At 38.0% G+C, this 24,571-nt stretch overlaps 1 protein-coding gene across 1 annotated transcript in view; it reads right to left on the bottom strand.

The window, feature by feature from the left end:
• Nucleotides 1-5,149: 5,149 nt before the first annotated feature.
• The window catches only part of LOC140170411 (uncharacterized), a 49,320-nt gene continuing 29,898 nt past the window's right edge, over nucleotides 5,150-24,571 (bottom strand). Inside the window, exons 11-21 of the mRNA XM_072193781.1 lie at nucleotides 23,565-23,655; nucleotides 21,269-21,572; nucleotides 19,737-20,020; nucleotides 19,264-19,414; nucleotides 18,060-18,120; nucleotides 16,658-16,832; nucleotides 15,928-16,155; nucleotides 14,061-14,140; nucleotides 12,758-13,282; nucleotides 11,412-11,610; nucleotides 5,150-10,921 (exon numbers count right to left, since the gene is read on the bottom strand). Of these exons, the coding sequence (XP_072049882.1) occupies nucleotides 9,198-10,921; nucleotides 11,412-11,610; nucleotides 12,758-13,282; nucleotides 14,061-14,140; nucleotides 15,928-16,155; nucleotides 16,658-16,832; nucleotides 18,060-18,120; nucleotides 19,264-19,414; nucleotides 19,737-20,020; nucleotides 21,269-21,572; nucleotides 23,565-23,655 (3,822 nt within the window). The 3' untranslated portion in view covers nucleotides 5,150-9,197. The remainder of the gene's footprint in view (nucleotides 10,922-11,411; nucleotides 11,611-12,757; nucleotides 13,283-14,060; nucleotides 14,141-15,927; nucleotides 16,156-16,657; nucleotides 16,833-18,059; nucleotides 18,121-19,263; nucleotides 19,415-19,736; nucleotides 20,021-21,268; nucleotides 21,573-23,564; nucleotides 23,656-24,571) is intronic.

The raw sequence follows: 24,571 nt of genomic DNA on the forward strand, positions 1-24,571 counted from the left end.
GTAGCACATGACAGTATTCATTCAAGCCTATCAAGGTCTGTTATTAGCCACTTGCTGAATGGCTGGGCATTATCAGCTATCAAAGAGATACCTTATGCTGCTGCCAATCACAATAGAGGTTAAACATTTTGTTAAAACCCCAGAAGTGATATCAGGACAAAGCTGTGCATGTTGGTACTTGATTGTTTGGATTCCTATGTTGAAAATCCCTTGTAGTACATTAATATTTTTCTTATGTGTAGTGTATATTGTTGTGGAAAAAAAGTTCACCTGGACTTTTGATTTTGTGCCACTTTGGCCATTATGGATGATTTTTGCCAAATGTTTTCTAAAAGCATGATTTCAGTGCCTCGGTTTGAAGAAATACTTAATGCTATTGACTAGTAAAGTGCCATTTCATAAGAAACCCCTTTGATACTTTCACAATATGCTTGTTTCATGTTTGCATATACCGGGTGTCCCAAAAAAAGGTTACATGTAGATTTTTGAAAATAATCTAAGTTAATGTTAACAAATATAAATATCCTTTTCATGACATAATCTATGTACCCTCTACTAGTACCACTGTGAATCTCAAGTTAACAACCTACGTATTTAATCCGCATTCCACGCATTCCTGAGCAAGCTCTTTACGTGACATAATTATGCAACACGGTTCATTATACCACCGTCACAGCCACCGTGCATTTGGCGGGGCACTTGAGTAGGCCCAGTCATAGCATGGCAGATGCAGTATTTTATTCTGATAAATAAAGAATAAAACTTGTTAAGGTTTATTTTCTAAGTTCTAAAACTGATTTATTTTCAGTGTACAATATTTTATTTTTCAATATGTTTCCTTTGTTCAAAAAGTTCAACAATGAAAAATAAGAGAAACATAAAAGGTTATAAAGAAACAAATCTGAAAACAAAGGACTGGTGTGCATGTGTTCAACTTTCGGTGTGCGATATTTTGATGGTTAGCCACTCTTGACACTTCTGTCATCTTGCGCGCATAAGTTAAGTTGCTTTTGAGATACGGAATTGAAACTTAGCTAACAGTTACAAGAATGATCAATAAATAATATCTGAACAAATGACATTGTTTTGTTGTAACATCAAAAAATGCGGTTCATTTTCTACATGTAACCTTTTTATGGGACACCTTGTATATTAAAATAAAGAAATATAAAAAGGTAAATATATGCTTATACCAATTTTGCTCACATTGCTATATTTAGACTTTGTCAATTTATTTCGTTCCAATGACCGGTCAGAATGGGAAACTTTGAAAATTCATAATTCGAAAAGTTTTTGACCGATTTTGACCATTTAACCACCAAAATACTTCTGTTGATGAGTTCTTTCCAGAAAACAATATTTTGTAGCAAAAGGGGCAACATGAAATTATGATGGTCATCCCTACTTATAGTTCCTAAATGCTGCAATTGGGGATACACACAAGGATTCTTACCAGTCAATTGGGGAAATGCCGCAAAATAAGGATATACCCCCATTCCTCTTTTTTATAACATGAAGGTGTGGCAGAATGTCAAAATCACAGACACTTATTTCATTCAGGATAGATACAAGGATTCAATTGGGGAAGTACCGTGAAATAGGGATATATCTTCATTTCTTTTTTTTTGTTACATGGGGATGTGGCAATCAGACACTTATTTCATGCTGAAATTGGGGATACACAAAAGGTTTCTTACTAGTCAACTGGGGAAGTATAGCAAATTGGGCACAAAGGTGTGGCACAGTGTCGCTCTCACAGACACTTATTTCATGCTGCAATTGGGGATACACACAAGGATTCTTACCAGTCAATTGGGGAAAAATAATACCGCATAAAAATAAGGATATCCCCATTCGATCTTCTTTTGATAACAGAATGTCACAATTGAAACCTAAGTATGGGCCCAATTTTCAGCAGCTGTTCTCATAAAAGATTCTTCTCTACAGACTCCAGTACAAGGTATCAATTTGGAATTGGAGTGGCATAATTATAGTTTCTGTATTTTCTCATCTTCTCTGGTTTAATCAAAAGTTCACACACCATGCAAAATGGAACAGGACATTGGTAAATGCCAGTTTAGGGATTGTGCAAGGTCTTGATCGATGTGAATAAAGTGTTAAGTTTGTCACCCATTTTTCCTTGTGTGCTGTATGAGCATAAGAATTTATAAAGATGTTGTTTTAACAATAATAATTTTCCCTATCCAGTAACGATGTCCCGTGTTATATGAGATGATAGATATTGGCCTATACTGGTACACAAAGAAATGTTAGTACAAAACTGGGGATGACGTACTACAATTACAAATCAGCAGGCCTAGGACCAGGCTAAGGTAGCCTAGGTCAACATAGTAGGCCTTATCCTGACAAAACCAAATCAACATCAAAGTTAAGGTCAACGGGAATATACCCATTTAGCGGTATTTCCCCAATTGACTGGTAAGGATCCTTGTGTGTATCCCCATTTACAGCATGAAACTAGTGTACATAAATTATGGGTATAATCAGAAATAATGGCACCAAAGTGTGACAAAGTGGTCAAAATTACAAAGAGTGTTCTTGCGACAAGTGAGTTTTGGAACATTTATTTTATGCACCATGTAGTCTTTATATTTTCATAAGTAGACTATTAAGTGACTAATTTGAAAGAATGTGGTACTTAATAATAGCAAACATTTCAGAAAATGCCATGAAAACCCATGCAAAACTTTTTAACTTGTACATTTTTTACAGTGCATGTTTCAAATACAGTACCTCTTTTCACGCTAGCATGTAACACTCCTGACCATATGGGGAAGAAAATTGGGCATATTATTTTTTACATGACAGCTATGACACCATATACATTAAAACACAGTTTTTGAAGGATGAATTTCCGTGCTGGTCTTTTTCATACAACAACCTCACAGTGCCATTATTTTTTACTTTACCCATTATACATACCAATACCATTCTAGTTTTACTGTTTATAATACAGTGGCCATAAACCAGTAGAAGGGCCCTATTAGATACCATTGTCAAATGAATAGAACTCACAACCTAGCATGTGATTTACTATGAGTATGAACATCACAAATTGAAAATCTAGGCCCCCTATAAATAATATAAACCCGAATATAAACTCGTTAATGAAGAAAACAGCATGAAATCAAAACAGTACTCTGATATCCACATTGCTGATATGAAATTCTGAATAGATATCAACAAGTAATCATGGTAATGATAAATTGGCTTCTGACAGAGTTACAACAATCCCCCAGAAATCAAGATTGGCAGCCAGAATGTTGACAAATTTCTGTAGGCTACATACTTGTCAATTTCAGCTTATAACCATGCAAAATTTAGTTGCAACCCAGCAAACACAAAAACGTTTTAAAAACGTTTTAAATAAGTTATATTTTGGCTTTTGGTTTAGGTAAAAACGTTTTAATAACATTAAAATGTTGGGTTATATAAAGGTCATGATAACGTTTTAAAACGTTTTGTATGAAAACACACTACAACAATATTTTTTAAATGTTTTCAAAAAATGTTATTTTAAACTATATTTTTGCAAACATTTTTGCCAAATATTTTGTCAATACTTAAATAACATTATGTTAAAATATTTGAACCCAGCAAACACAGAAATGTTCTTAAAATGATTTTTTAAAAACCTTTTAATAACATTTAAATGTCGGGTTATATAAAGGTCATGAAAACGTTTTTAAAACGTTATTGCAAATATTTTGGGCAAACATTTTTTACGCAAAAATATTTTTTCAACTCCCAAAATAACATTCTGTTTAGAATGTTTTGTATCAAGTTTTCAAGAATGTTTTTGGAATGTTATTAAAACATTTTTATACCCTTTATATAACCCGACATTTAAACGTTTTCTGTAAAACATTTTTGTTTGCTGAGCAGTAGATTATCAAAAATGTTTTTTAAGGTTATGAAAACGTTTTATACTCTTAATATACCCTTTATATAACCCGACATTTAATCGTTTTCTGACAACCTTTTATATCCTTTTGCGAATGATGTCGAAAACGTTTTGTGTTTGCTGGGAAGTTACTTACGTTGAAGTTGAAAAATATGCACAAGTCAAATGAGCTGCTGGCCACATTAGGTTCACTTTTGTCCATGGAAACGGGGACATCAAATTGGGTTGGCTTATTATATTTTGTCAGTGGAAATGGGGAGATCACATCAGTTATTTTTTTTCTGTGGAAATGGGGACACACTCAGCTTGATTTTTGACTGTGCAAATGGGGCGTCACAACAGTGTGGTTTTTGTCTGTTGATATGGGGATGTCACCTAAACTGTGTGTAAACTGCATTGTTAAAGCATCTTACACACATGTGTGTGGCAGATTGGGATAAAACCATGCAAACTGGGTATGTACCTCAAATCACCCCAGATTTTCAAAAATGCATTTTTACATCAAATTTTAACATATTATGACCATTAGAGAATTGGGGATATCCCCATTTCACCGTATGTCCCCAATTGATTGGTACGAATCCTTGTGTGTATCCCCAATTTCAGCATGAAACAAGTGCACCCCCACACATACATACACACATACGGAAAAGTGATCATATAGTCTCCTGCCTTATCAGGCGAGACAAAAAATGAAATTAAAATGACAAAAGAGGTACGAGTAATTAGGTCAGCAGCATTTTTTTAATGGGAACAAAATAGCCCCATGTAGAAGAAACTGAAAAGAAAGGAAAAAAGGAAATGTAAGAAGAGACAGATTTATATTAATAAAATGTATCTTTTCGATGATTCTACCTGTTCAGTAATTCTTCCTGTTATAGTGAACGCTCCCATTTACTCATCTAGCGGGGACCCGCGCGAAGCGCGGGTATCCCGCTAGTTTAAATAAATTGTAAAATTCATGTAATTCAGCCACTTGGCTGCAATGTGTTATTAATAAATATACTATTCTATTCTATACCATATTTAATCCCGCACATTATGACACCAAATTGAATCTAATGTGACATCAAAAAGTAAAGTTACTAAGAAATTGAATAGATGAAGGTCCAGTTTTAAAAGTGACAAATTGGCCTATACAAGGCGCAAGAAGATTCCAGCAAGCGCAACAAAGAGAACACAGTTTCTTCAATGAAGCCTTATTTAAAGCAGCATTTATTTCAGTTTTTACTTCTCTGTACTTTTCATAACTTGCATTTTATTTGTCAGCTCTTTTGTTTCAGTTTTCTTTTGTTCATTTTGTTTTAAATTAAATGCACACACAAATTAGCCATTTACCGCTCTCAAACCAGATGTCTAGTCCGTGGAGTTTTGAATAGGCCACTGTGTCACTTTTAAAACTGGACCTTTAAATCAAATGCTTGTAACTTTGCTTCTTGAAGTCACATTGGATTCAATGGGGTGTCAAAATGTGCCGGATTAGATATTGCATCTATTAAAAAAACAAAGTTACCCCAATATAGTTCAGTTTTGAAATTGAGATTATTTTTCCAAGTGTAAGGATACTTTCTTGGAGCAGTATATCATCTTTCTACCACATTCACACATATTATTAACTGAATCCAGTACACATGTGTCTGTTGCCAGATGTAAAGCACTTTATTCAGTATCACTTGACTGGAAAATGTACAGCTATACATTTCACATCACAACTTACACATAATTTTTTGGCCCATATTTTTTCAGTACATAAAATTTGCTGAGAAAATACAAGGCTTTATGTGTACAATTATTTTTTTAAAATTTTAAACCAAGGTTAACTTTAAGTCGGTTTGATGTTTTATATTTTAAGAATATAAGTACCCAGGAACAAAAACGTTTTTTTTAATTTCAGGCAGGTTATAAACATCAGAAGAACATAAAAAAGCCATAGTGTATGATCTTATAATATTAAATTGGTTAATTTTGTTCTAATCAGATTTTTTTGCATATTTGTAATGTTTACAATTGTTCAAACTTGCACCTAAATGGAATCAGCCAAATTTGTTGTCTTTGTAGGTCAACAGAGAAAAGTTCGACTTAAGAGTCATAATTTAAATAAAAATATGACTTTATGTCCTCACATAGAACTGCATGTTTAATGGCCAAAATAACCAGTGGGGTTTCTTTCAATTTAAAGTGGACAGCAATCCTTCCCGCCAATTATTACTAATATTATTTCAACATTTTGCATAAAGAATAACAAAATTAAAAGTTGACAGAAACCTTGGAGTAACCTAAAAAACCCACCTAAATACTACAGTGGCATAACCATGACAGAAACACTGAAGCAAAATCCTGTGGGAAGATAAAAAATCCTGAATGGGCTAATTCTACACTCCTATGGAAGACATGACATTAATCTTCCACATAGGGAGTGTGAATTTCAAATGGGGTTACCTGAATTGGTGGCTCCATTTGAAATTCATATTCCCTGTGTGGGAGATTAATGTCATGTCTTCCATAGGGGGTGTATGGATTTCAACTGTAATATCCCAATTAATATTTAATCTTGATCTCTTACATCCCTGAGACATAGAAATATTATGAACAAAATGTTGATAACAGACATAACATAAATTCCCATTTTAAAGGCAGTATTCACAGTATTTAAGCATATGTGACGTGTCATGTCAAAAGCAGACACTTTTGGGCAGGATCGTAAATGGAGAAATAACCAAAAATCTGCCCGGGGGTGATTTTTTCCCAATTTCAGTTTGTTAGAAATTTGTGGTGTTATTAATGTTAATTATTGACATTTTTCAAGGTAATTCCTACCCTCAACATTGTCAATAATATTTTTAAATCTCAATTTCCAATTTTATAATACCATAACTTACTAACTCAATATCTTCGCTTAGGAACGTCCGATTTCTTTGGGGAAAACGGCATTGTGGAGCAAAATATCTCTTTATTTGAGATATGTAAAAACCTCAAAATTGATAACTTGCCCAAAAGTGTCTGCTTTTGACATGACATGTCACATATGTTTGAAATAAACAAAACAATTAAAATCATATAATAATTGTACATTACATTGGACTCTCATACAAACAGTACTGTCAAAATATTTTACAAAGAAGAACATTAGAGCTTGCAGTATAGCGAAAGTACCCAAGTGTCAAAATAGTTGAAACAAAATGGTTGTAGTCTTGTAGCAGCTTGAAATTTGTGCATTTCATGTCATTTCAAAGTTTCTCCATGTACTACAATTTGAAGAGAAAGTGGTAATGGCATCTGGCCGTAAAAAGTTGTCAAAGTCCCCCAACAATTTTTTGCACAAAAGACAAGTAGGATGTTCTTTGCCTTCCAAGTCTTCTTATACCATGTAATGGTAAAAGATGTCAAATTGCATATTGTAGCTGGCAATAAGCTACGAAATAAGTTAGCCTTCAGTATTATGAAGGCTGATAACATTTATACACTTTTCAAACAAAATAAGTTTCAGGAAACAGGACAACTTTAAAAATAAATCCAAAATCTAAATGAAAAATATTTTCACACTTCAGTACTTCTTTCTGTTGTTGAATCAGCTGCTGTCACTATTGATGCAGGTTTTCAATTTCTGGAATTGAGCATTCCAGTTGAAATTCATACATCTCTATGAAAGACATGACCTTACTCCCCATTCTATATAAAAAATACACACTAATTTTTTGTGATTAAATAAATACAGTAGGCCTATTATAAAATTTTGCCAAGTGAAATACAGCTCAATCCTAATTATTCATCTAGTACTAACTACCGTAAAACCTTGTCTACAAGCATATAGTGTTTTTGATGAAAGCTAAATTAAAACGAGACAGCCATAAATATGCCAATACAATAGATTGGTCTTACAATAGTACTTGTTTGTATCAGTAATTAATTTGCTCAAATTTTGGCATATACTCAAGATTTTGAATGCTTAAACTTGTTCTAAGTCTTTGATTGTTGTGACTCGATTGTCAGAAAACATGCCCAAAATGCATGTTTTTGGCTCCTTTTTTCAAGAAATTAGTAAAATTCTTTTACCTCCGATTAGTACTAAATGAATGATTTAATCAATAGGATTGAGCTCTTTTTTTCAAGAAATTAGTTAAATTCTTTTACCTCTGGTTAGTACTAAATGAATGATTTAATTAGTAGGATTGAGCTATGTTTTATTTGGCAAAACTTTTTTTAATTTTTTTAATCCCAAAATATTAGTGCTGTATTTTTCTGGAATGGGGAGAACAGGGGCATATGAATTTCAAATGGGGTTACCATTTGAAACCTATAGACTCCCTGTGTTTGAGATTAAGGTCACATTTTTCATACAAGGTGTATGGATTTCAACTGCTATAACCCCCTTGTGTCAGGTTTCAAGCAATAGTATACTATGGTCAGCTCATAATAGGGTGAGAATTATTTCTTTTTTACTGTGCAAGTCAATTAAATTAAGTACATACTTATGCCAGTAAATTCACAAAAGCGTGCGTCAGTAACACAATATACAAAGTGCAGTTTGCATAGATGCTGTACCCAGCTGTGTGTGTCGATATATCAATCCATGATGCTATACGTCCCACCTATTATGAGCCGATTACAGTATTACCCAATAATTTCTTTTGAATGAACACAGCAGTATGAGATCAGAGAAGATTTCTTACACTTCCCACAATGCATTTCTCCCATTTCAATTTTGTGCATAAATTTGCTATTTAGTGCAACATGGGTTGATATTGACAAAATGTACAGTCTTGTACCCCATTGAACAGAGTACATCCAGATCTTGCAAAATGTGTTTATTTCTTGACTATCGACCCATGTCTAGCCAGTCTATGCTCAAAATGAAAACAATGGGAACCTGAACAAAGTAACACAGAAGTATCTGTTGATAAAATGAGGGGATGAACCTTGTTGCAAAGGATTCTGGGAAGGGTAAGATATCTTTTCAAAGGGCAAAATGTGAGCAGGTGAAAACACTTTTCAAGATAATAATTGGAAATACCGGGCAATCAGAGTGAGTTGCAGTTGCATGGATTCCCTTCCATGGTCGTGTACATTCTCATTGGTAATGTAGTATACATGGGTATTTGTCGCAATATATTCATTCAAATGAAACTTTTTTGTAGTAGTAGGTATGGATTTAGTCTTTTGTTTACCGTGCCCATGTTTACTGTGCCCATGTAAACAGTTGTTTTATCAGTTACTGGCACTGTTGACAAAGGTTTTCAATTTCTGGACCGGACAGAGAATTTATCTTGTATATTCAAGCATTAGTCGTTTTAGAACTTGCACTAGTAGTAGGAGTGGATTTAGTCTTTTGTTTACTCTGTCCAGTCGCTGATGAAGCACTTGCTGTCGCTGTCAATGACTGAGAACCAGCTCCTGTTGCTGTCACACTGGTGGTTACAGCAGGAGTTTTCCCAGACAATGTACTTGATCGAGTCTGCTGCACAGCTTGCACAACAGCTGAAGGTGATTGTGACAATGTTACTGAGGCGACAGAACGCCCTGGTGAGGCTACAGAACGTCCTGCTGAAGAGATAGAAAGTACTGGAGAGGCAACTGAACGCCCTGGTGAGGCGACAGAACGCCCTGGTGATTTCTGTCTTGGTGGTGTCTTTATCGAAGAGGATGTTTGGGGTGAGAATTTGGTGCCAGTTGCACTTGTGACAATAGAATGCGCAGGTGATTTGCTGCCACTTGTAGTAACCGGTAGAGTGGCCACGATTTTGGCACCAGGTGGCATCTGTAAGATCAATCCTTTCCCTTGTGCAACACTTACTGGCATGTTGCCTAGCAACTGACTAGACAGCAAAGCACCTTTGGGTAATCCCCCGGATTGAGCCATCGCTTGTCCTTGAAGAAGAAGCGACATTGGTATCGTCGTCATGCCTGGTGTCCCTTCCTCAAGCTTGCTGAGACTTCCAAGCACATGAATACCGCTGGTTTTAGGAGACTGTGGTCTTGTTTTCTGTGCTGCTTGGGTTGCAGCAGCCTTTCCTGCAGCTGGTTGCGTACCAGGTTGACCCAAACTCTGTAAAGCTAATCTGTGAATGGCCGCAGCATGCGACACAGGTTGTGTCTTCCGTCCTGTCGGCAGGGAGTAGCGTACCTCTGGTATTCTCCCTGGTTGTGATATCATCTTGGAGATCTTCTGAGATTTGGGTTGAGTTGGTCTGCGTACAGCAGGTGCACGAGTTGCAGAGGTTGTCTTCACAGGTGTGACTGAGCCTGCTACTGTTCTAATTGCCTGAGTGGTCACCGTAGCAGATGATACAGTAGTGCTATAAGGAGGAGGTTGAACTACACTTGCCATTGACGTCCCCATACCCATCGTGCTCCAAGTTGCTGTCGCTGATGCACCCCTCTGCTGTAGACCTGCTGTAGCTGCTTGAGTCAAAGTAGCACCTGCCAACAGAGCTGCTGTAGAAGCTGCAGATACGTTAGTAGCTGGTGATCTGGTAGCCATCTGAGGCCCACTTAATGCTTGGATAGTAACAACCTTCCCTTTACTGAGTTGTCCTTCCTTAAACGGCATACCTTGTGATGTCACAGCAGGTGGGAATTGCTGTGCACCTGTCCCCATTGCTTGAGTCATCCCTGGGCTTCGTATAGCAGCAGTTGAATGCTGCAGTGCTAAACTAGCCAAAGTCTGACTAGATGACTTCTTTGACCGTGATCTTGTTTTCTTAGGCGGCGTTCGACCTGTGTGAACCGGCATGTTCCCGTGAGGCATTCCAAGACCGGCTAGTAGGCTTCCAACGGTTGGCATCCTGACGCTTGGTGAATTGCTTGGTTGTCGCGGCATACCGGGAGTAAACTGAGGTGCATCCATGGATTGGGCTCTTTTTAATGTTAATGTTACGTTGACGGTCGATGTACTTGTCGTTGTTCCAACTCCTGCGTGTAAAGCTTGAAAGTCTAGCTCTTGCTTGAGAAGATCAGCCGCAGTGGGTTGTCTCTGAGTAGGGGCTTTGCCACGAGCACCTGCAGAATAAAGAATACAGGATTCTTGTTTAACCCCATGAGAACTATCTGCCGATTGGCCAAAATGGATATTGTGTCCAATTTTGAACCAATCAAGGAGGGTATTAATAAGATCATCTGCAAATGCAAGTTTTACCATAAAAAGTTTAAAGCCTAGTCATAATTGGCAATTAAAATGAGCATTTCAAGTCATCAACCAATCAAAAATGCTGTTAAAATATGATCATTATACAGTTGGGATTATTCCCAATACATGTACATTTGGGTGTATTCCTGACATATTTGGGTGCATTCTTAATACATTTTGGAACTATTTACTTAAACAATGCATGATATTTTACTAATTTTGCAGCTTTTGGCGTGAGATTTACTACTTTGGCGTCAGATTATGCTACCTTGGCATGAGACCGTGAGAAATTGCCTGGGTGAATGTGTGAGACTCACACCAAATGTGTGAGAGTTGACAGCCCTGCTTGCCGGATAGCCTTACCTGCTAGACTCAGTGCAATCTGTTGGGCCTGGTGCGGTGGCATAGAGCCAGGTAGTGATGCCATGGGTGGTCTTGATAACGGCTGTACACCTGCCGGCATGGATAGACTTCTAGCCAGACTCTGGGCTAAGAGTTGGTTCCTCAGGTCTGCACTCATTTGAGCTGATCCTCTTGCAGCAGCATCTGATGTCAACATAACCTGTATTATATTGAAGTTACACACAATTGATAATGGTTAGATTTTTCTCTATAACAAATACTTTGGTAAATGAAAGTATCTTCCTCTTATATTGTCTTTACAACTCACTGTGCTGAACTCTGCACCAAGGGGATTTGCATGGCTGAATGATCAAGAATGGTGAGGATTTTAAACTGCACTCAAACACATGGGGTTTTCCATTAGTAACAAGCCATGAATCAACTTTTGTGACAAGCATAGGCCTACTTTGTGACTTTTGAAAAGGGCAGTTTTTGCCTTCAATTTAGGCTCATTCAACCCTGAAGTCATGGAAATCTCTCATTTTCGCACAGCACTTAGTAAACAGTCATATAATTATTTCAAAGTTAGTTTTATTGGTACAAAACGAAACCTGACAATGTTATGACGACATGTTCAGAGGGGGACTTATTTCTTTTGATGTGTTTATAAATTGTGGGAGATTTAGCTTGCTTCCCGGGAAATTTTTTCAAGCCCTATTCTTTTACCATGTGTAGGTCATTGAAAAAGGTTGACTAAAGCTATATATGACAAAAGGAAGAAGTCATTTTACCATGCACACTTTTGCCATATTAGGGTTGCAGGTTTTACTTTTTTTTCATTTATTTAACCTGGGTGGATCAATCAATGTCAAACACTGCCTACCCATGTTGCTCAGGGTAGGGCATACAGACAGCCATGTGATACCGTGATCAGAACTGGCAGCAAGGTCTTTGTCATTCACTGCATAATCCTCACAATTCACAATGTGTGTTTTGTCAACCATCTGTTTACAAACAATCCTCACAATTCAAATGCAGTGATTGAGAGCATGGATAATTTTTTGTTTATTTGACTCCAGTAGGAATGGAACCGGGGACCTCTTACACCAGAGTCACAACTGGGCCATACCGCTCTCACATAGTAAGTTTTTCATGTTCAAATTGGCCTAATACAGATGAAATCAATACACCCACCCCCTATGGAGGGCATAGCCCTAATCTTACATGCAGGGAGTTTTAATTCCAAATGGGGTTACCTGAGCTGGTCACTTCAATTGAAATTCAAACCCCCTGTGTGGGAGATTAAGGTCATGTCTTCCACAGGGGGTGTATGGATTTCAACTGGAATAGCCCAATTGATCTCTCACCTGTTGTTGTGACATATAAGGATTCAGCTGTGCACCCACAGGTAACTGTCCCATCCTAGGCGCCAATAACTGTGCTTTAATCAACGATGTTCCCGACGATGCATCCATCTGCCCATCTCCACCAAGCCCATGTTGGCCTGCCATACCATGCTGGCCTGCCATACCATGTTGGCCTGCCATGGATTGCACATCTGCAGTAGACGTTCGGACTGCTGTAACTTGTATCCCCGACATCACGCTTCTCAGCAGCTGCGCATTTAGTATCTGTTGTTGGACAGTTTGTTTGGATCCAGGCAGTCCTTGGCGTGGACCACTTAAAGCGATTTGTGGGCTAGCTGGTTGAGGGGCCGTCTGCATTATGCTACTGATAGGGCTTGGGGTCATTAGGCGGGATGTGACTCCTGCAGCATTTGCATGGGATTGTGTAGGGCTGGGCGTTTCCATGCGAGGACCAGTGACGCTGTCGTTGCTTGTCTCCAGGAGGATGGAGGAGGATGGAGACACTGATTGCTCCTTGATAGTTTTCTGAAATGTGAGAAAACAACAAATAGAAAACAGTACAAACGTATGTATCAGCACCACAGACCCAGTTCTACAGGTTTGAATGACTCACGCACCTCAAATTTGCCAATCATTCATTTGAGGATAAGGATGTGCTAGTGCTCGATAGAGAACATTTGAAAATGGGTTCAAGGAGGCCATACATATCCGGCGGGAGGAACCTTCGCTCAACAGAGGAGGGGGACTGCACCATAGCATGTTTAGCCAGTGCTTTTTGAAAGTAATTAACTTAATTTGACCCCTTAATGTAAACAAAAAACAAACTTTGATGTTTTATTAGTGTGCAGACAACCCTATTCTTTGCATTGCAAAAACCATCTCCCAAAATAATTTAGATTGTTAACATTTGGATGTTATAACAGATAGCACTCAAATGTGTTTTCCTCAATATCCCTCTTATAATAGCCCCATTCTTGGTGGTGGACTAAAAATTAGGCCTAAAAAAATTGTTTGATTGGCATAAACATAAAACAAAAACAAAAAAAACAATAGATTAGGTAGGTAGGGATTTTTTTTTAAATTCTTTTCTTTTTACTTTTAAAGCTGTAAATTGCTTTTGGTTTAAGAGCTTGGAACTTTTTTTTCTTTTTTTTAAATTTAATTTTTTATATTTTGTTTTTTAATTTTTTGGTTTTTTTTTGGTTTTTTTAAAAGTCGGGCCTACTAAGTACTTTTTAGCGTAGGTCGGGTTATGCCAATCAAACAATTTTTTTGTTAGGCCTTAGTGTCCTTGTATACATACCACTTTGGAGACAGGTCTTTGATGACGAGGTATAGCTTTCTTAGCCTTGGTACTGGCTGCTACTTCTTTATGAAGACGTTCTGAAATCAAAACAATATAAAAAATACTCCAATGATATTTTAATAATAAAATTTTTTTTTTTGACATTTATACAGTACCTTTCAAATGTATTAAAGCGCTTTACATTTATTCCACTGTTGTTAGGATTATGTCAGCTGTCATAAAATGCTCAAGACATACATATACCATCGAGTATGGACAATATTCCTAATCAATAGGCAATATTCCTAAGAGCTCCCCATTTCACCCCTGGGTAGAGAGAGGCAAGTGAGGTAAAGCACCTTGCCCAAGTGCACAACACGATGGCACCGCCTGGGCTCGAACTTGCAACCCTCTGATTGTGATGTAGCGCGTGTACCGCTGCGCTATCGTGCCCCCACAAAATATTGAATATTCGCTGACTCTCCTTGTATCAATTTTGATACAACAATTTCAGTATTTTTTGTAGCCCAGGGACCTAAGTTAAACAACAAAACCTCTTAGGTGCATCTCACAGCAGCTGGAAGGAGTATCCCATTATGCTTTGCAGTACCCTGATTGATCAACATGTGCCATAGCAAATGTACACAAAATCCCTCATTTCTACTTTCAATTACTCCTTTAAATCACGGGTGCTTAAGACTTTTGTTGACCCCAAAAGTAAACTATTCGTAGGTCTCATTATTTAAGCGGGTCTTGCTTATTTGCTATGGAGCAAGCAGGTATACTGCAATGCATGATGGGATACTCCATTCAGCTACTGTGGGTGTATCTGTAACAATAACATCAAGTGTCTAAGAGTTACTTATTGCTTGATGTTTAATGGTATGCACATATGTTATTCTTCCCCTTGAGTAAGCCAAGGAAGAAAAATATTCCCCCTAAACCATATCACCAGGATATGAACCTAGGACCTCTTGGTTTCTAGACTCAAGTTAACAACACAACTAAACTTCTGTGCTCCAGGAGTGGACAGGATGAAGTTGGAACAACTAGTGAGAACTAGTGGAACAACTTCATTCAAAAAATCCCTTAAGAAACATATTCTTGCTCAATACAACTCTAGTGACACCAGCAACAAGTATGTTTCATTAATTTAGACCATTTTTATTATTATATTCTTATGTCCTGCCCCCCCTTTTTGCACCCTAATTTTTCATTTATACAATCCCGTTCCTAATTTCATTTTTACCTATAATCAATATTATATTCATGGGTACTTATAGATTTTCTGTTTTCAAAATGCATCTTATGCAAATAAGATTTTTATAAAGCATCTTCCATGATATAATTATTTAGTGATTGTATAATACCTCTGTTCTCTTTGTATATTGTATGTTATTAGTCTTTTGTAAACAATGGGGTGCCACCTGACTCACGCTATGCGTTCTAGGCTGGCATCCCCGTCTCTATCATATGATATTCTATTCAAATCATATCATAAATATTTTTATTATTACTATCAATAATACAATTTAGTATTACAATTATTATTATCATTATTTTTATTATTATGAATATGTATGTTGGAGATGAAACCAAATAAATAAATCTGAATCTGAATCTGAAAAAAACGCCTTACGGGACAGAGTGAGTGATATAAGGTATCTGTGTGTGACCATTGCCATCACCTCGCCCTAACCGTCTTACGGGACAGAGTGAGTTATAAGGTAACTGTGTGTGACCATTGCCATTACCTCGCCCTAACTGCCTTACGGGACAGAGTTAGTTATATAAGGTAACGGTGTGTAACCATCGCCATTACATCGCCCCAATCGCCTTACGGGATAGAATGAGCGATATAATATTTAAATGGATGTATTCTTACCAAATTCTTCCTCTGTACGATTCCGGTGCAAATATATCCACATCTTCCTCGTAGTATCGTACTTCACACATGGATCTTTTTCATAGTGTAGTCTATCGAGGGCGCCGCTGACTACAGTATTGAGATGTGTGTCCATTGACAATGACAAGAATTGCGAGTCTTTCAGTAATTCGCACACCTCAGACCTGGTGCCTTCACCGTTGGGCAAACGTGCAACTGCATCACGAACTGGCATAAGAAGAAAAAATACAGATAGAATGACAGATGGATGGTAATTATTGAACTTACATAGGTCAATGATGTGATGCGGTAATATCTGTAAGCTCTCAAGCTCAGCAAATAGAGTGCAGAAATTGTCAAATGCAAGGCTGGCAACTTTTAAGGAGTTGGCATGGTATATTGTCTAAAATTGTAAGTTGATCAGCGCCGCCCATCTTACTTGCGCGATGCAGGTAGGTGTCTGAGGTTATGCCCCCTCAGCCATTGAAAATGTTCCAAAATGAAAGTCCAATTGAAGCCATTAGGTGGCGCCATTTCCAAAAACTTAATTGGTTATTTGCATGTAATATTTTGATAATGCGTGAGATTTTAATACTTAAGCAGCTCTTGTTGTGAGATTTTTTACTACCTTTGACTGGGAGTGTAGAGCCCGAATGAGTGAGTCTCACACTCTATGTCAAATGTCTATAGGGCAGCTCTCTTGCATTAAACCATCAATATCTATACCTACCAAGTGATAGAATGGTGACATATGGTGGTCTCTCTGACACTAGGAGAGAATGTTCCCTGGCTTTTGTGAGTGAGCTCTCTCTACCAAACACACCCTTGACTGGTCCAACGACTGCTTCATATCCATGCGCATGGTATGTGAATGCTTTGTGAGGGTGCTCGTATCGACCTTGTTCCTGTAAGTCGACAAGAAAGGATAAGAGAGGGTTATAGAAGGATGATCCACATTAATACTGGGTTATTCCATTTGAAATCCACACTCCCCCCATGGAAGATTTTACTAAAGGCATCCCCAGAGGGAGTAAGAGTTTTAAATAGAATAGACAATGGAGTAACTTTTATATGCCCACTCCAGTTGTGGAAGACATAGGTAAAGCCATATACATGGGGAGTATGGGTTTCAAAATAATTGACCTTTTCAGTAAATCCCATAAAGCCTTTGCGAGTAGACCAGAGATGTCGTCAATTGATGTCACGCCGATGTGCACATCGTTTAGTGAACATCGCTACTGCACATTTCAAAGCCGTGAAGTGCGCAGTAACAATGTGCACATTGGCGTGGTGTCATCACAGGTCTACCCGCAAAGGTTTATGGGATTTACTGAAAAGGTCAATTAACCCTAGACAGCCAATTTCAAGTGAAAAACATAGTCCCTCTGTGGAAAACTTTTCCAAAGTCTTCCACAGGGGTATGATAGATTTCAAATGGAATAGCCCATTGTTGTGATTTTGCATAATACCAAATAAGGGTTTAATATAAACCGTCTCTATCTAAGGCAGCAAATTTAATATTGAGATAAAGGCAAAAATATGGCGAGGAAAAATACCCAAGAAAATATATGCATCACAAAACTACAGAACTTATGCTGTACACTCTACACCGGGCTGTAGTTAAACGTAACAGTTACTGTAAATATAGCCAATTTCATAATGAGATTAGACCCAAAGAGCAGCAACTCAAAGTTGCCCTGTGTATAACTTTATGGTAAATCCACCATATCGTTTGTTGCTTATGGAGGACAAATAGTAAACCTCTGGTATTTATCGGCAAGAGCTCAAATACGAATAATTTGCATATTCAAGCATAATGCAAGTTTGTGCATGCAGCAATTAGCTCACGTTTTTGGCACAACATGCTAAACACAGAACATAAACATCCACACACTCTGAACTTGAGTTGGCCAGGTGCATAGTAAGAAAATCATGAAGTACACTACTGTGCCCTCCATGAATGACACACTAACATTGTATAGTCGGTACTCTCTGGTTCTAACCTCCATGAACGAGATACAAATCGGTACTCTTTGGTTCTACCCTCCATGAGCGACACACAAACATAGCGGAGTCGATACTCTTTGGTTCTACCTCATTGAATTTCACAGTCAAAAGCAGCAACAACATACCTGTTCTCTAAACTGCTTCTTTTCTTCTTCTGTGCTTGGTCTCACCACATAGTCAGTTTTCCTGACGGGTAAAAAATATTTTCGGTATATGTAGTAAGTTCAAAGCAGTAATCAACAATGGACAAAGAGCAACTTTCAAAACGACATGAGCCATTGTGACTGAATGCAGCAATGTTTGACAATGTAAATCGAACATGGTATGCAAAACAAAATAGGCTGCAAACTTTGAACTTGAAATATCTGTCAGAATTTTTTCTACAAAATGCTCCGATTTATTTTAAAAAGTCTTGGATGCAAACACTTTATGACTTACATCCTTGGACTGGGAATGTTAGTGACAATTTCTACTCCAGACCTGCCAACCTACCAAAGTCAGAAAGAGGGACATTGAGACCAAAACCTTGTACATGTACACAAACCAGATACCGACAAATTCAAAGACTTGAGGTGTGTAATACTTTCAGAATTCAGGGAAGGTTTTGCACGTCAAAATTAGACTAAAGAGAATGCTATAGCTAAATTTTAAAGTGAAATTTGCTTAATTTTTTGCTGTTCTTACTTTAAATTTGCCATCACTAAAATTTTCAGGAAGCAGGACTGTCCCTCATTTTCACTTTGGAAAACCCCAAATGAGGGACAGTCCCTCAAAATGAGGGACAGTTGGCAGGTCTGCTACTCTCCTGCTCTCTACTAGCCTGGGGGTATATCTTCCTTCTTCCTATATACGTGCATACCTCAAATTGAGTATTGTCGCACGGGCTTAACGTGCATAGTTTTTTACCTATGCACGATCCTGGAACCTAGGATTGATTGCAGATATCAGAACCGGGGATGGTCCCCCTTCTCTTTTCGAATAGCTCTGACACTTAACGTGCACAGGGTTTGACTCTTCCTGTACACGGGACCAACGGCTTTACGTGACTTCCGAATCACGGATGAAGCACATAACACTACCTATATCTGCACGTGATAAGCAGTGTATGGGGGCGAGAAGAAATTCTTCAATTAAATTCTGAAATTAATAACTGAACTGAATTGAAGGATTTCTGACCATATAGGAACTTTTTGGGAGGGAAGAGAATTTCCACCTAAGGCAAGCCCAAGGCTTTAACCCTCGTCGATCGTATCTCCCGGCCGGCAGCGCAACGCCTTAACCACTCGGCCATCTCGCCCTCGATATAACTTGGAAACCTTTCTGACTTACATCCTTGGACTAGGAATGTTAGTGACAGTATCTACTCTCCTACTGCTTTCTACTACAGGTGGTTCTGGTGGTACCACTGTTTCTTCTGCCATCACTGATAACCATTGCTTAAATAAATGAACCAGCTCATCATTGGAATCTTTGCCTTGACCTGCAAGGAAAAATTTTGCATGAATATAGGTCATTCTTTATTTTGTGTAACAACTTCTATCAAATCTAGGACCATAAAATTATTTTGTTTAATTTACTCTTTATATATATCAGAAATAATGTTGAATGTTATTATGATAATTCACATTTAACAACAAGTGTATTGATTTCCATCCATTCCAACCTAAACACATTTTGAAGTTTACTTTTTTAACCTTTCAAGAAACAAAGCAAAATGTGTCTAATTGTGTGCAATCTAATGATTCTATATCAATCCATTCTGTTTATGAGTCTTTGTCTACGCTGAATAAATTGTAACATACCTATCCACTTCCATCCCTGTGTAGCCAAATCATAATACACTCTTGGTTCAACAGGTACGGCACTTGGTATTGCACCACTCATAAACCTCAATGCACGACCTACGACCTCTGTCCAGTTGGGTTCCAGCGATAGCCAACCACAGAGTAAGCTTGCTGGTGACTTCTGCCAAGCTGTGACTTTGTTCTCTAAATCTTGTAATGTGATGGTGTGGTTGGGACAGGACAACATGATTTCTTTGAGTAGGACCAGGAATCCTGATGTCATCACTGATGAGGGCGGTGTTCTAATTAGAAAAAAATAATGATAGTAATGATTATTCCATTGGCATTTGGGTGCGTTTCTAAACATATAGGTGTATTCCTAATACATATGGTTGTATTCCTAATACATCTGGGTGTATTCCTATACATTTGGGTGTATTTCTAATGCAATTGGGTGTATTCCTAATACATTTGGGTGTATTTCTATACATTTGTACATTTGGGTGTATTCCTTATTACTTTTGGGTGTATTCCAAACATGATTTCTTTAGAGTAAAACCAGGAATCCTGATGTCATCACTGATGAGGGTGGTGTTCTAATCAGAAAAAATAAATAGTAATGATTATTCGATTGGCACTTGGGTGTATTCCTAATTTGGACATATTCCTAATACATTTGGACATATTCCTAATACATTTGTTGTTTTTGCCAGGATTTGACTGTTCCATTCCGCGCCCTCTGACACAAAAGGGGCGCTTACTGGTGAACCAGTAAATACCTCTTGATGAAACAATTCAAAAAGTTTGATTTCTTATCAGAATAAACTCCCAATAATTACAAAAGAAAAAGCAAATTGGTATCTTCTATGCGGAGAAAATTGGCTGGTACTGAAAGGCCCTGTACAAACCAATAGGGATTTCATGTGGGTGTCCAATTTGACAGACATAAGAAGTGGGTAAGTGCAATAGATGGAACAACCCTGATAGAGAGAATGGATTTCAACTGCAATTAACTTCTTTGGTAAATCCCATCAGCCTTTGCGAGTACACCTGAGATGTCATCATTTGATGTCACGCTGCCTTGCAATGCGCAGTAACGATGTTTGATAAACGATGTGCGCATCGGCGCGACGTCAAATGAGGACATCTCAGGAATACTCGCAAAGGCTTATAAGATTTACCGAAAAGGTCAATAGCCCAATATCTAATAGTCACCCATTGTTTTCTATGGCACAGGAATACTCTTCACAGTTTACCAATTGGGCTACCAAACAGTGTTCCAAGTAAGCCCTATCGCAGTGCTATTTCCACCCCAAAATTCGCCTGTTGTGATACAACTTTAAAACTGTGGTGTATAATTGCGACACCACATTGTACCGATTTTATGTGTTGATTATCTGAGACTGCACTTCATTTTTTTTTTTTTTTTTTCAGATGAAATTGCACCATTACTTTCAAAATGGGGTGCAAAAGTGCACCCTAAAGTAAAAAAAATCATTTGAAGACTGCTACCAAATCATGAGTTTTGCAACTCTGATTGCATTACTTACACTTGAGTGGTGACAACAGTGGGTGTAGGATTTATAACCTCAACTTTTATAGAAGGTGCTCCTGGATTGGTTGGTTTCACCAGTAGTGCAGCTCTCTCATCCAATGAGGTTTGAGGTTCTATCTTGATTGGGGTTGGATCAGGAGTTGCTACTGCTGCTGGGGGTGGTGGTGGCGATGGAGTTCGTATCTTCTGAACTTTTGGTATTTTTGCTGCTTTCTGCTTCTTTTTCTTCTTGATTCTGTCTTTGTCTTTGCGCTTCTTCTTATGGACTGTTGGAGTACGGGGTGCCACAAATGTTGGACCTACAAGAAGGGAATGTAATGTTACAGTTATGGGCCAAGTGCAATTAAGACAACCATAAGTGCAGTAGAATGCAATAGCTGCCACTTGAGATATTTCAATTAATGTACTTACTTTTTGATCAATGAAGAACCACGTACATGTAATATAGTAAAACCTCATTACAACGAAATCTGATACAAGAAAAACCCAGTTATAAAGAATTTTTCCAGAACCAAGATACAACATTCTTTTGTTATTTATTGTTTTTACAACCCTGATATAACGAAATTTGGATATAAAAAACTAATTTCTCTGTCCCTGACAACTTCGTTATAATGAGTTTCCACTGTACCTTGGGTTAGCTTAGTGACCATCATGAAAGCAATGCAGAACATTAATAATTTCTAATGAGGGGATTGTGCTGCAAAATGCACTTGTTTTACATAAAGTAGCTATTACATTGTACTGCACTTACAATGGTCTTGCACTCAAATGAGCCGGAATCTGGTAAATTTACTGGATCGCCCTGGCTGAAGGCAAATGTGAAAGTGACTACACTATGCATCCTAATGATAAGCCTGACTCAATCAATCAATCAATACGATATTGTCATACAATCGCTTAACAACTTCTTTGTTCAACAGCTAAAATATTTAACATAGCCATGTGTCTACACTATTCGCAAACATATATGAATGTATTTCCCTGCACTAGTCATCAGGGCCGGATTTATCACTGGGCCAGATGGGCCCGGGCCCCCAAATTTTGGGGCCCAAAAATTGCCCTTGCATCTTTCTTTTAGCCCGAAAAACACCATGTTTTGGGCCAAAATAGGGTAAAATTGCACGTTCGCGCAAACTGGTCAGTTATATAGCAAAATTCACCTTCATTTTGGGCTAAATTGAATTTTTTCACGTGCTTCACTCGCACAAATGTCCTGCTAAAATCTATGCTCATCTCACCCTAAACTGTAATGGTCTTGCTGCCACCGTCGATACCTAAACCAAGCATTGACCACTTGAGTGCACATGTCTTTTTGGGTGAGTTTGGGGCCTCCAAATTTTGGCCTGGCCCAGGGCCCCCCAAAAGGTAAATCCGGCCCTGCTATATAGTCATTACCTCATCATAACAAATGTTCCTCTGCATGGCACTATAGATTCATCAATGTGGAGGAGCGATTACAGAATAGGGTGCAACTCTACTAGTCTTATTACAATACTGCCCTACCCCAACCCTAAACCCTAACCCTAAATTCCATAAACGAGGACTGGACTCATGTCTAGCAAGTTGCACCCTATTCGGTAATTGTACCAAAATGGATAAAGATCTGAATTGAAACTTGATAGAAATTCTTTCTTTGATAAATCTAGGATTGCACACATACACATGTGATGAGTACAGCCCAGGGGTAGCGCGAGCACAAAAAATCAAGGGGTCCAATTTAATTTTTCTGGACCCTTTGGTACCTGCAAAACCAACATTTAAGGGGTCCGATGAGAATTTAAGGAGTCCATCGGTCCGAAATTTTAAACTTCAGAACTTGTCAAATATTCCAGTGAAATTATTAGTGTTGTTAGCCCAGGGTGATTCAAAAGATTTACTGATCTTTTTATTTTTTTATTTTTAATTGATGATTTATGCCTCCGTGCATCGTGAAATTAAGGAGTCAATACAGTTTTTATCGGACCCTTTGGTCACTTTCAACTTGAGATTTAAGGAGTCCAAAATGGGCAAAATCAAAAAATAAGGAGTCCCTGGACGCGCAAACTCCTTAAATGCGACCCCTGGTACAGCCTGCTTATAGTGCTGGGTAGGGAATTCAGACAGTGGCAAGGCTTGTACAGACACATTGCTATGGTAATTCATCCTGTTACATCACTACTTCTACGGCTAATTCACACTTCTAATTATATAGTCCACAGAGAGGTTTGGCAAGGGGCCGCTGTTGGTTTAACACAGAATTCCATTTAACCAATCCAGGTCACATAATGTCTGGTCATTTGTTTACTTACTAGCTCCTGGTGCTGGAGATCTATGTAGACTGTACACTCTACCAACAACATCATGCAAATGTACTGAGGATGTATCCAAGTCAAACTGATCCTGAAAATATATACAAATGGTATTACAACTTACAGTCATAAACCCTCTGAGAACGATTCAACCTGAATCTTCCACTGAGGGAGGGTGAGATTCAAATGGAGCTGCTAATGTGTTTATTCAATTTGAAATTCATACTCCCCCTATGGAAGATATTTCCAAAATCTTCCACAGGGGTAGTGTGGATTTAAAATGGAATAGCCCAATGTATACACAAGGGGATGTGTGGATTGGATTTCAACTGGGATAACCTAATACCTGGGATTATACAACTACAATTCCTGTAGACCCTCCCTCGGGTCCATGGAGAACGACTGGTAATGTAGATTATACAACATTCTTATTCAATGGGTGCAGTCTAGTAAAAAATTAACGTAATTTGATTGGTTTTCTGGTGTATAATATCTCACAATAGTTTATCGTAGTGGATACCGGCTGCGCCGGCATCCACTATTCAAAATATTGGCCAGCCCATCCATTATGATACGATATTGTATAGGCAAAAGACAAAATCCTATCATTTATTCTCTAATTAAATAAACCCGATACATGGACCCTTCCAATATGTAGGCAAGTTGCCTTCCAGCTCCCAGCATTTTGTGGGAGTTCACTTTTACCGATCCTGGGTCAGGCGAGTTTTCTATATATCACGTCCGTGGTCTCACTGTCTTGCCGTTTGTGTAAGCGGCTACTTAGCCTGACCAATCAATGTAGATCTCAGCAAGCAAGGCGATATTTGAAATAGGTTTTCATTGATAGTCTATTGATCATAACAAATGCGTGCGCAAAATGACAATAGAACTGGGTCATGCATGGTATGTGCCTACCATATTTGAATTGACAATGAGGCGGGGCTATCATAATTGACGCCACAGTCATGTTACATAGCTTGATAATTATTTGGAAGGGAGTTTACTAT

Source organism: Amphiura filiformis, chromosome 14 (genome assembly GCF_039555335.1).
Source record: "Amphiura filiformis chromosome 14, Afil_fr2py, whole genome shotgun sequence".
Taxonomy (NCBI): domain Eukaryota; kingdom Metazoa; phylum Echinodermata; class Ophiuroidea; order Amphilepidida; family Amphiuridae; genus Amphiura; species Amphiura filiformis.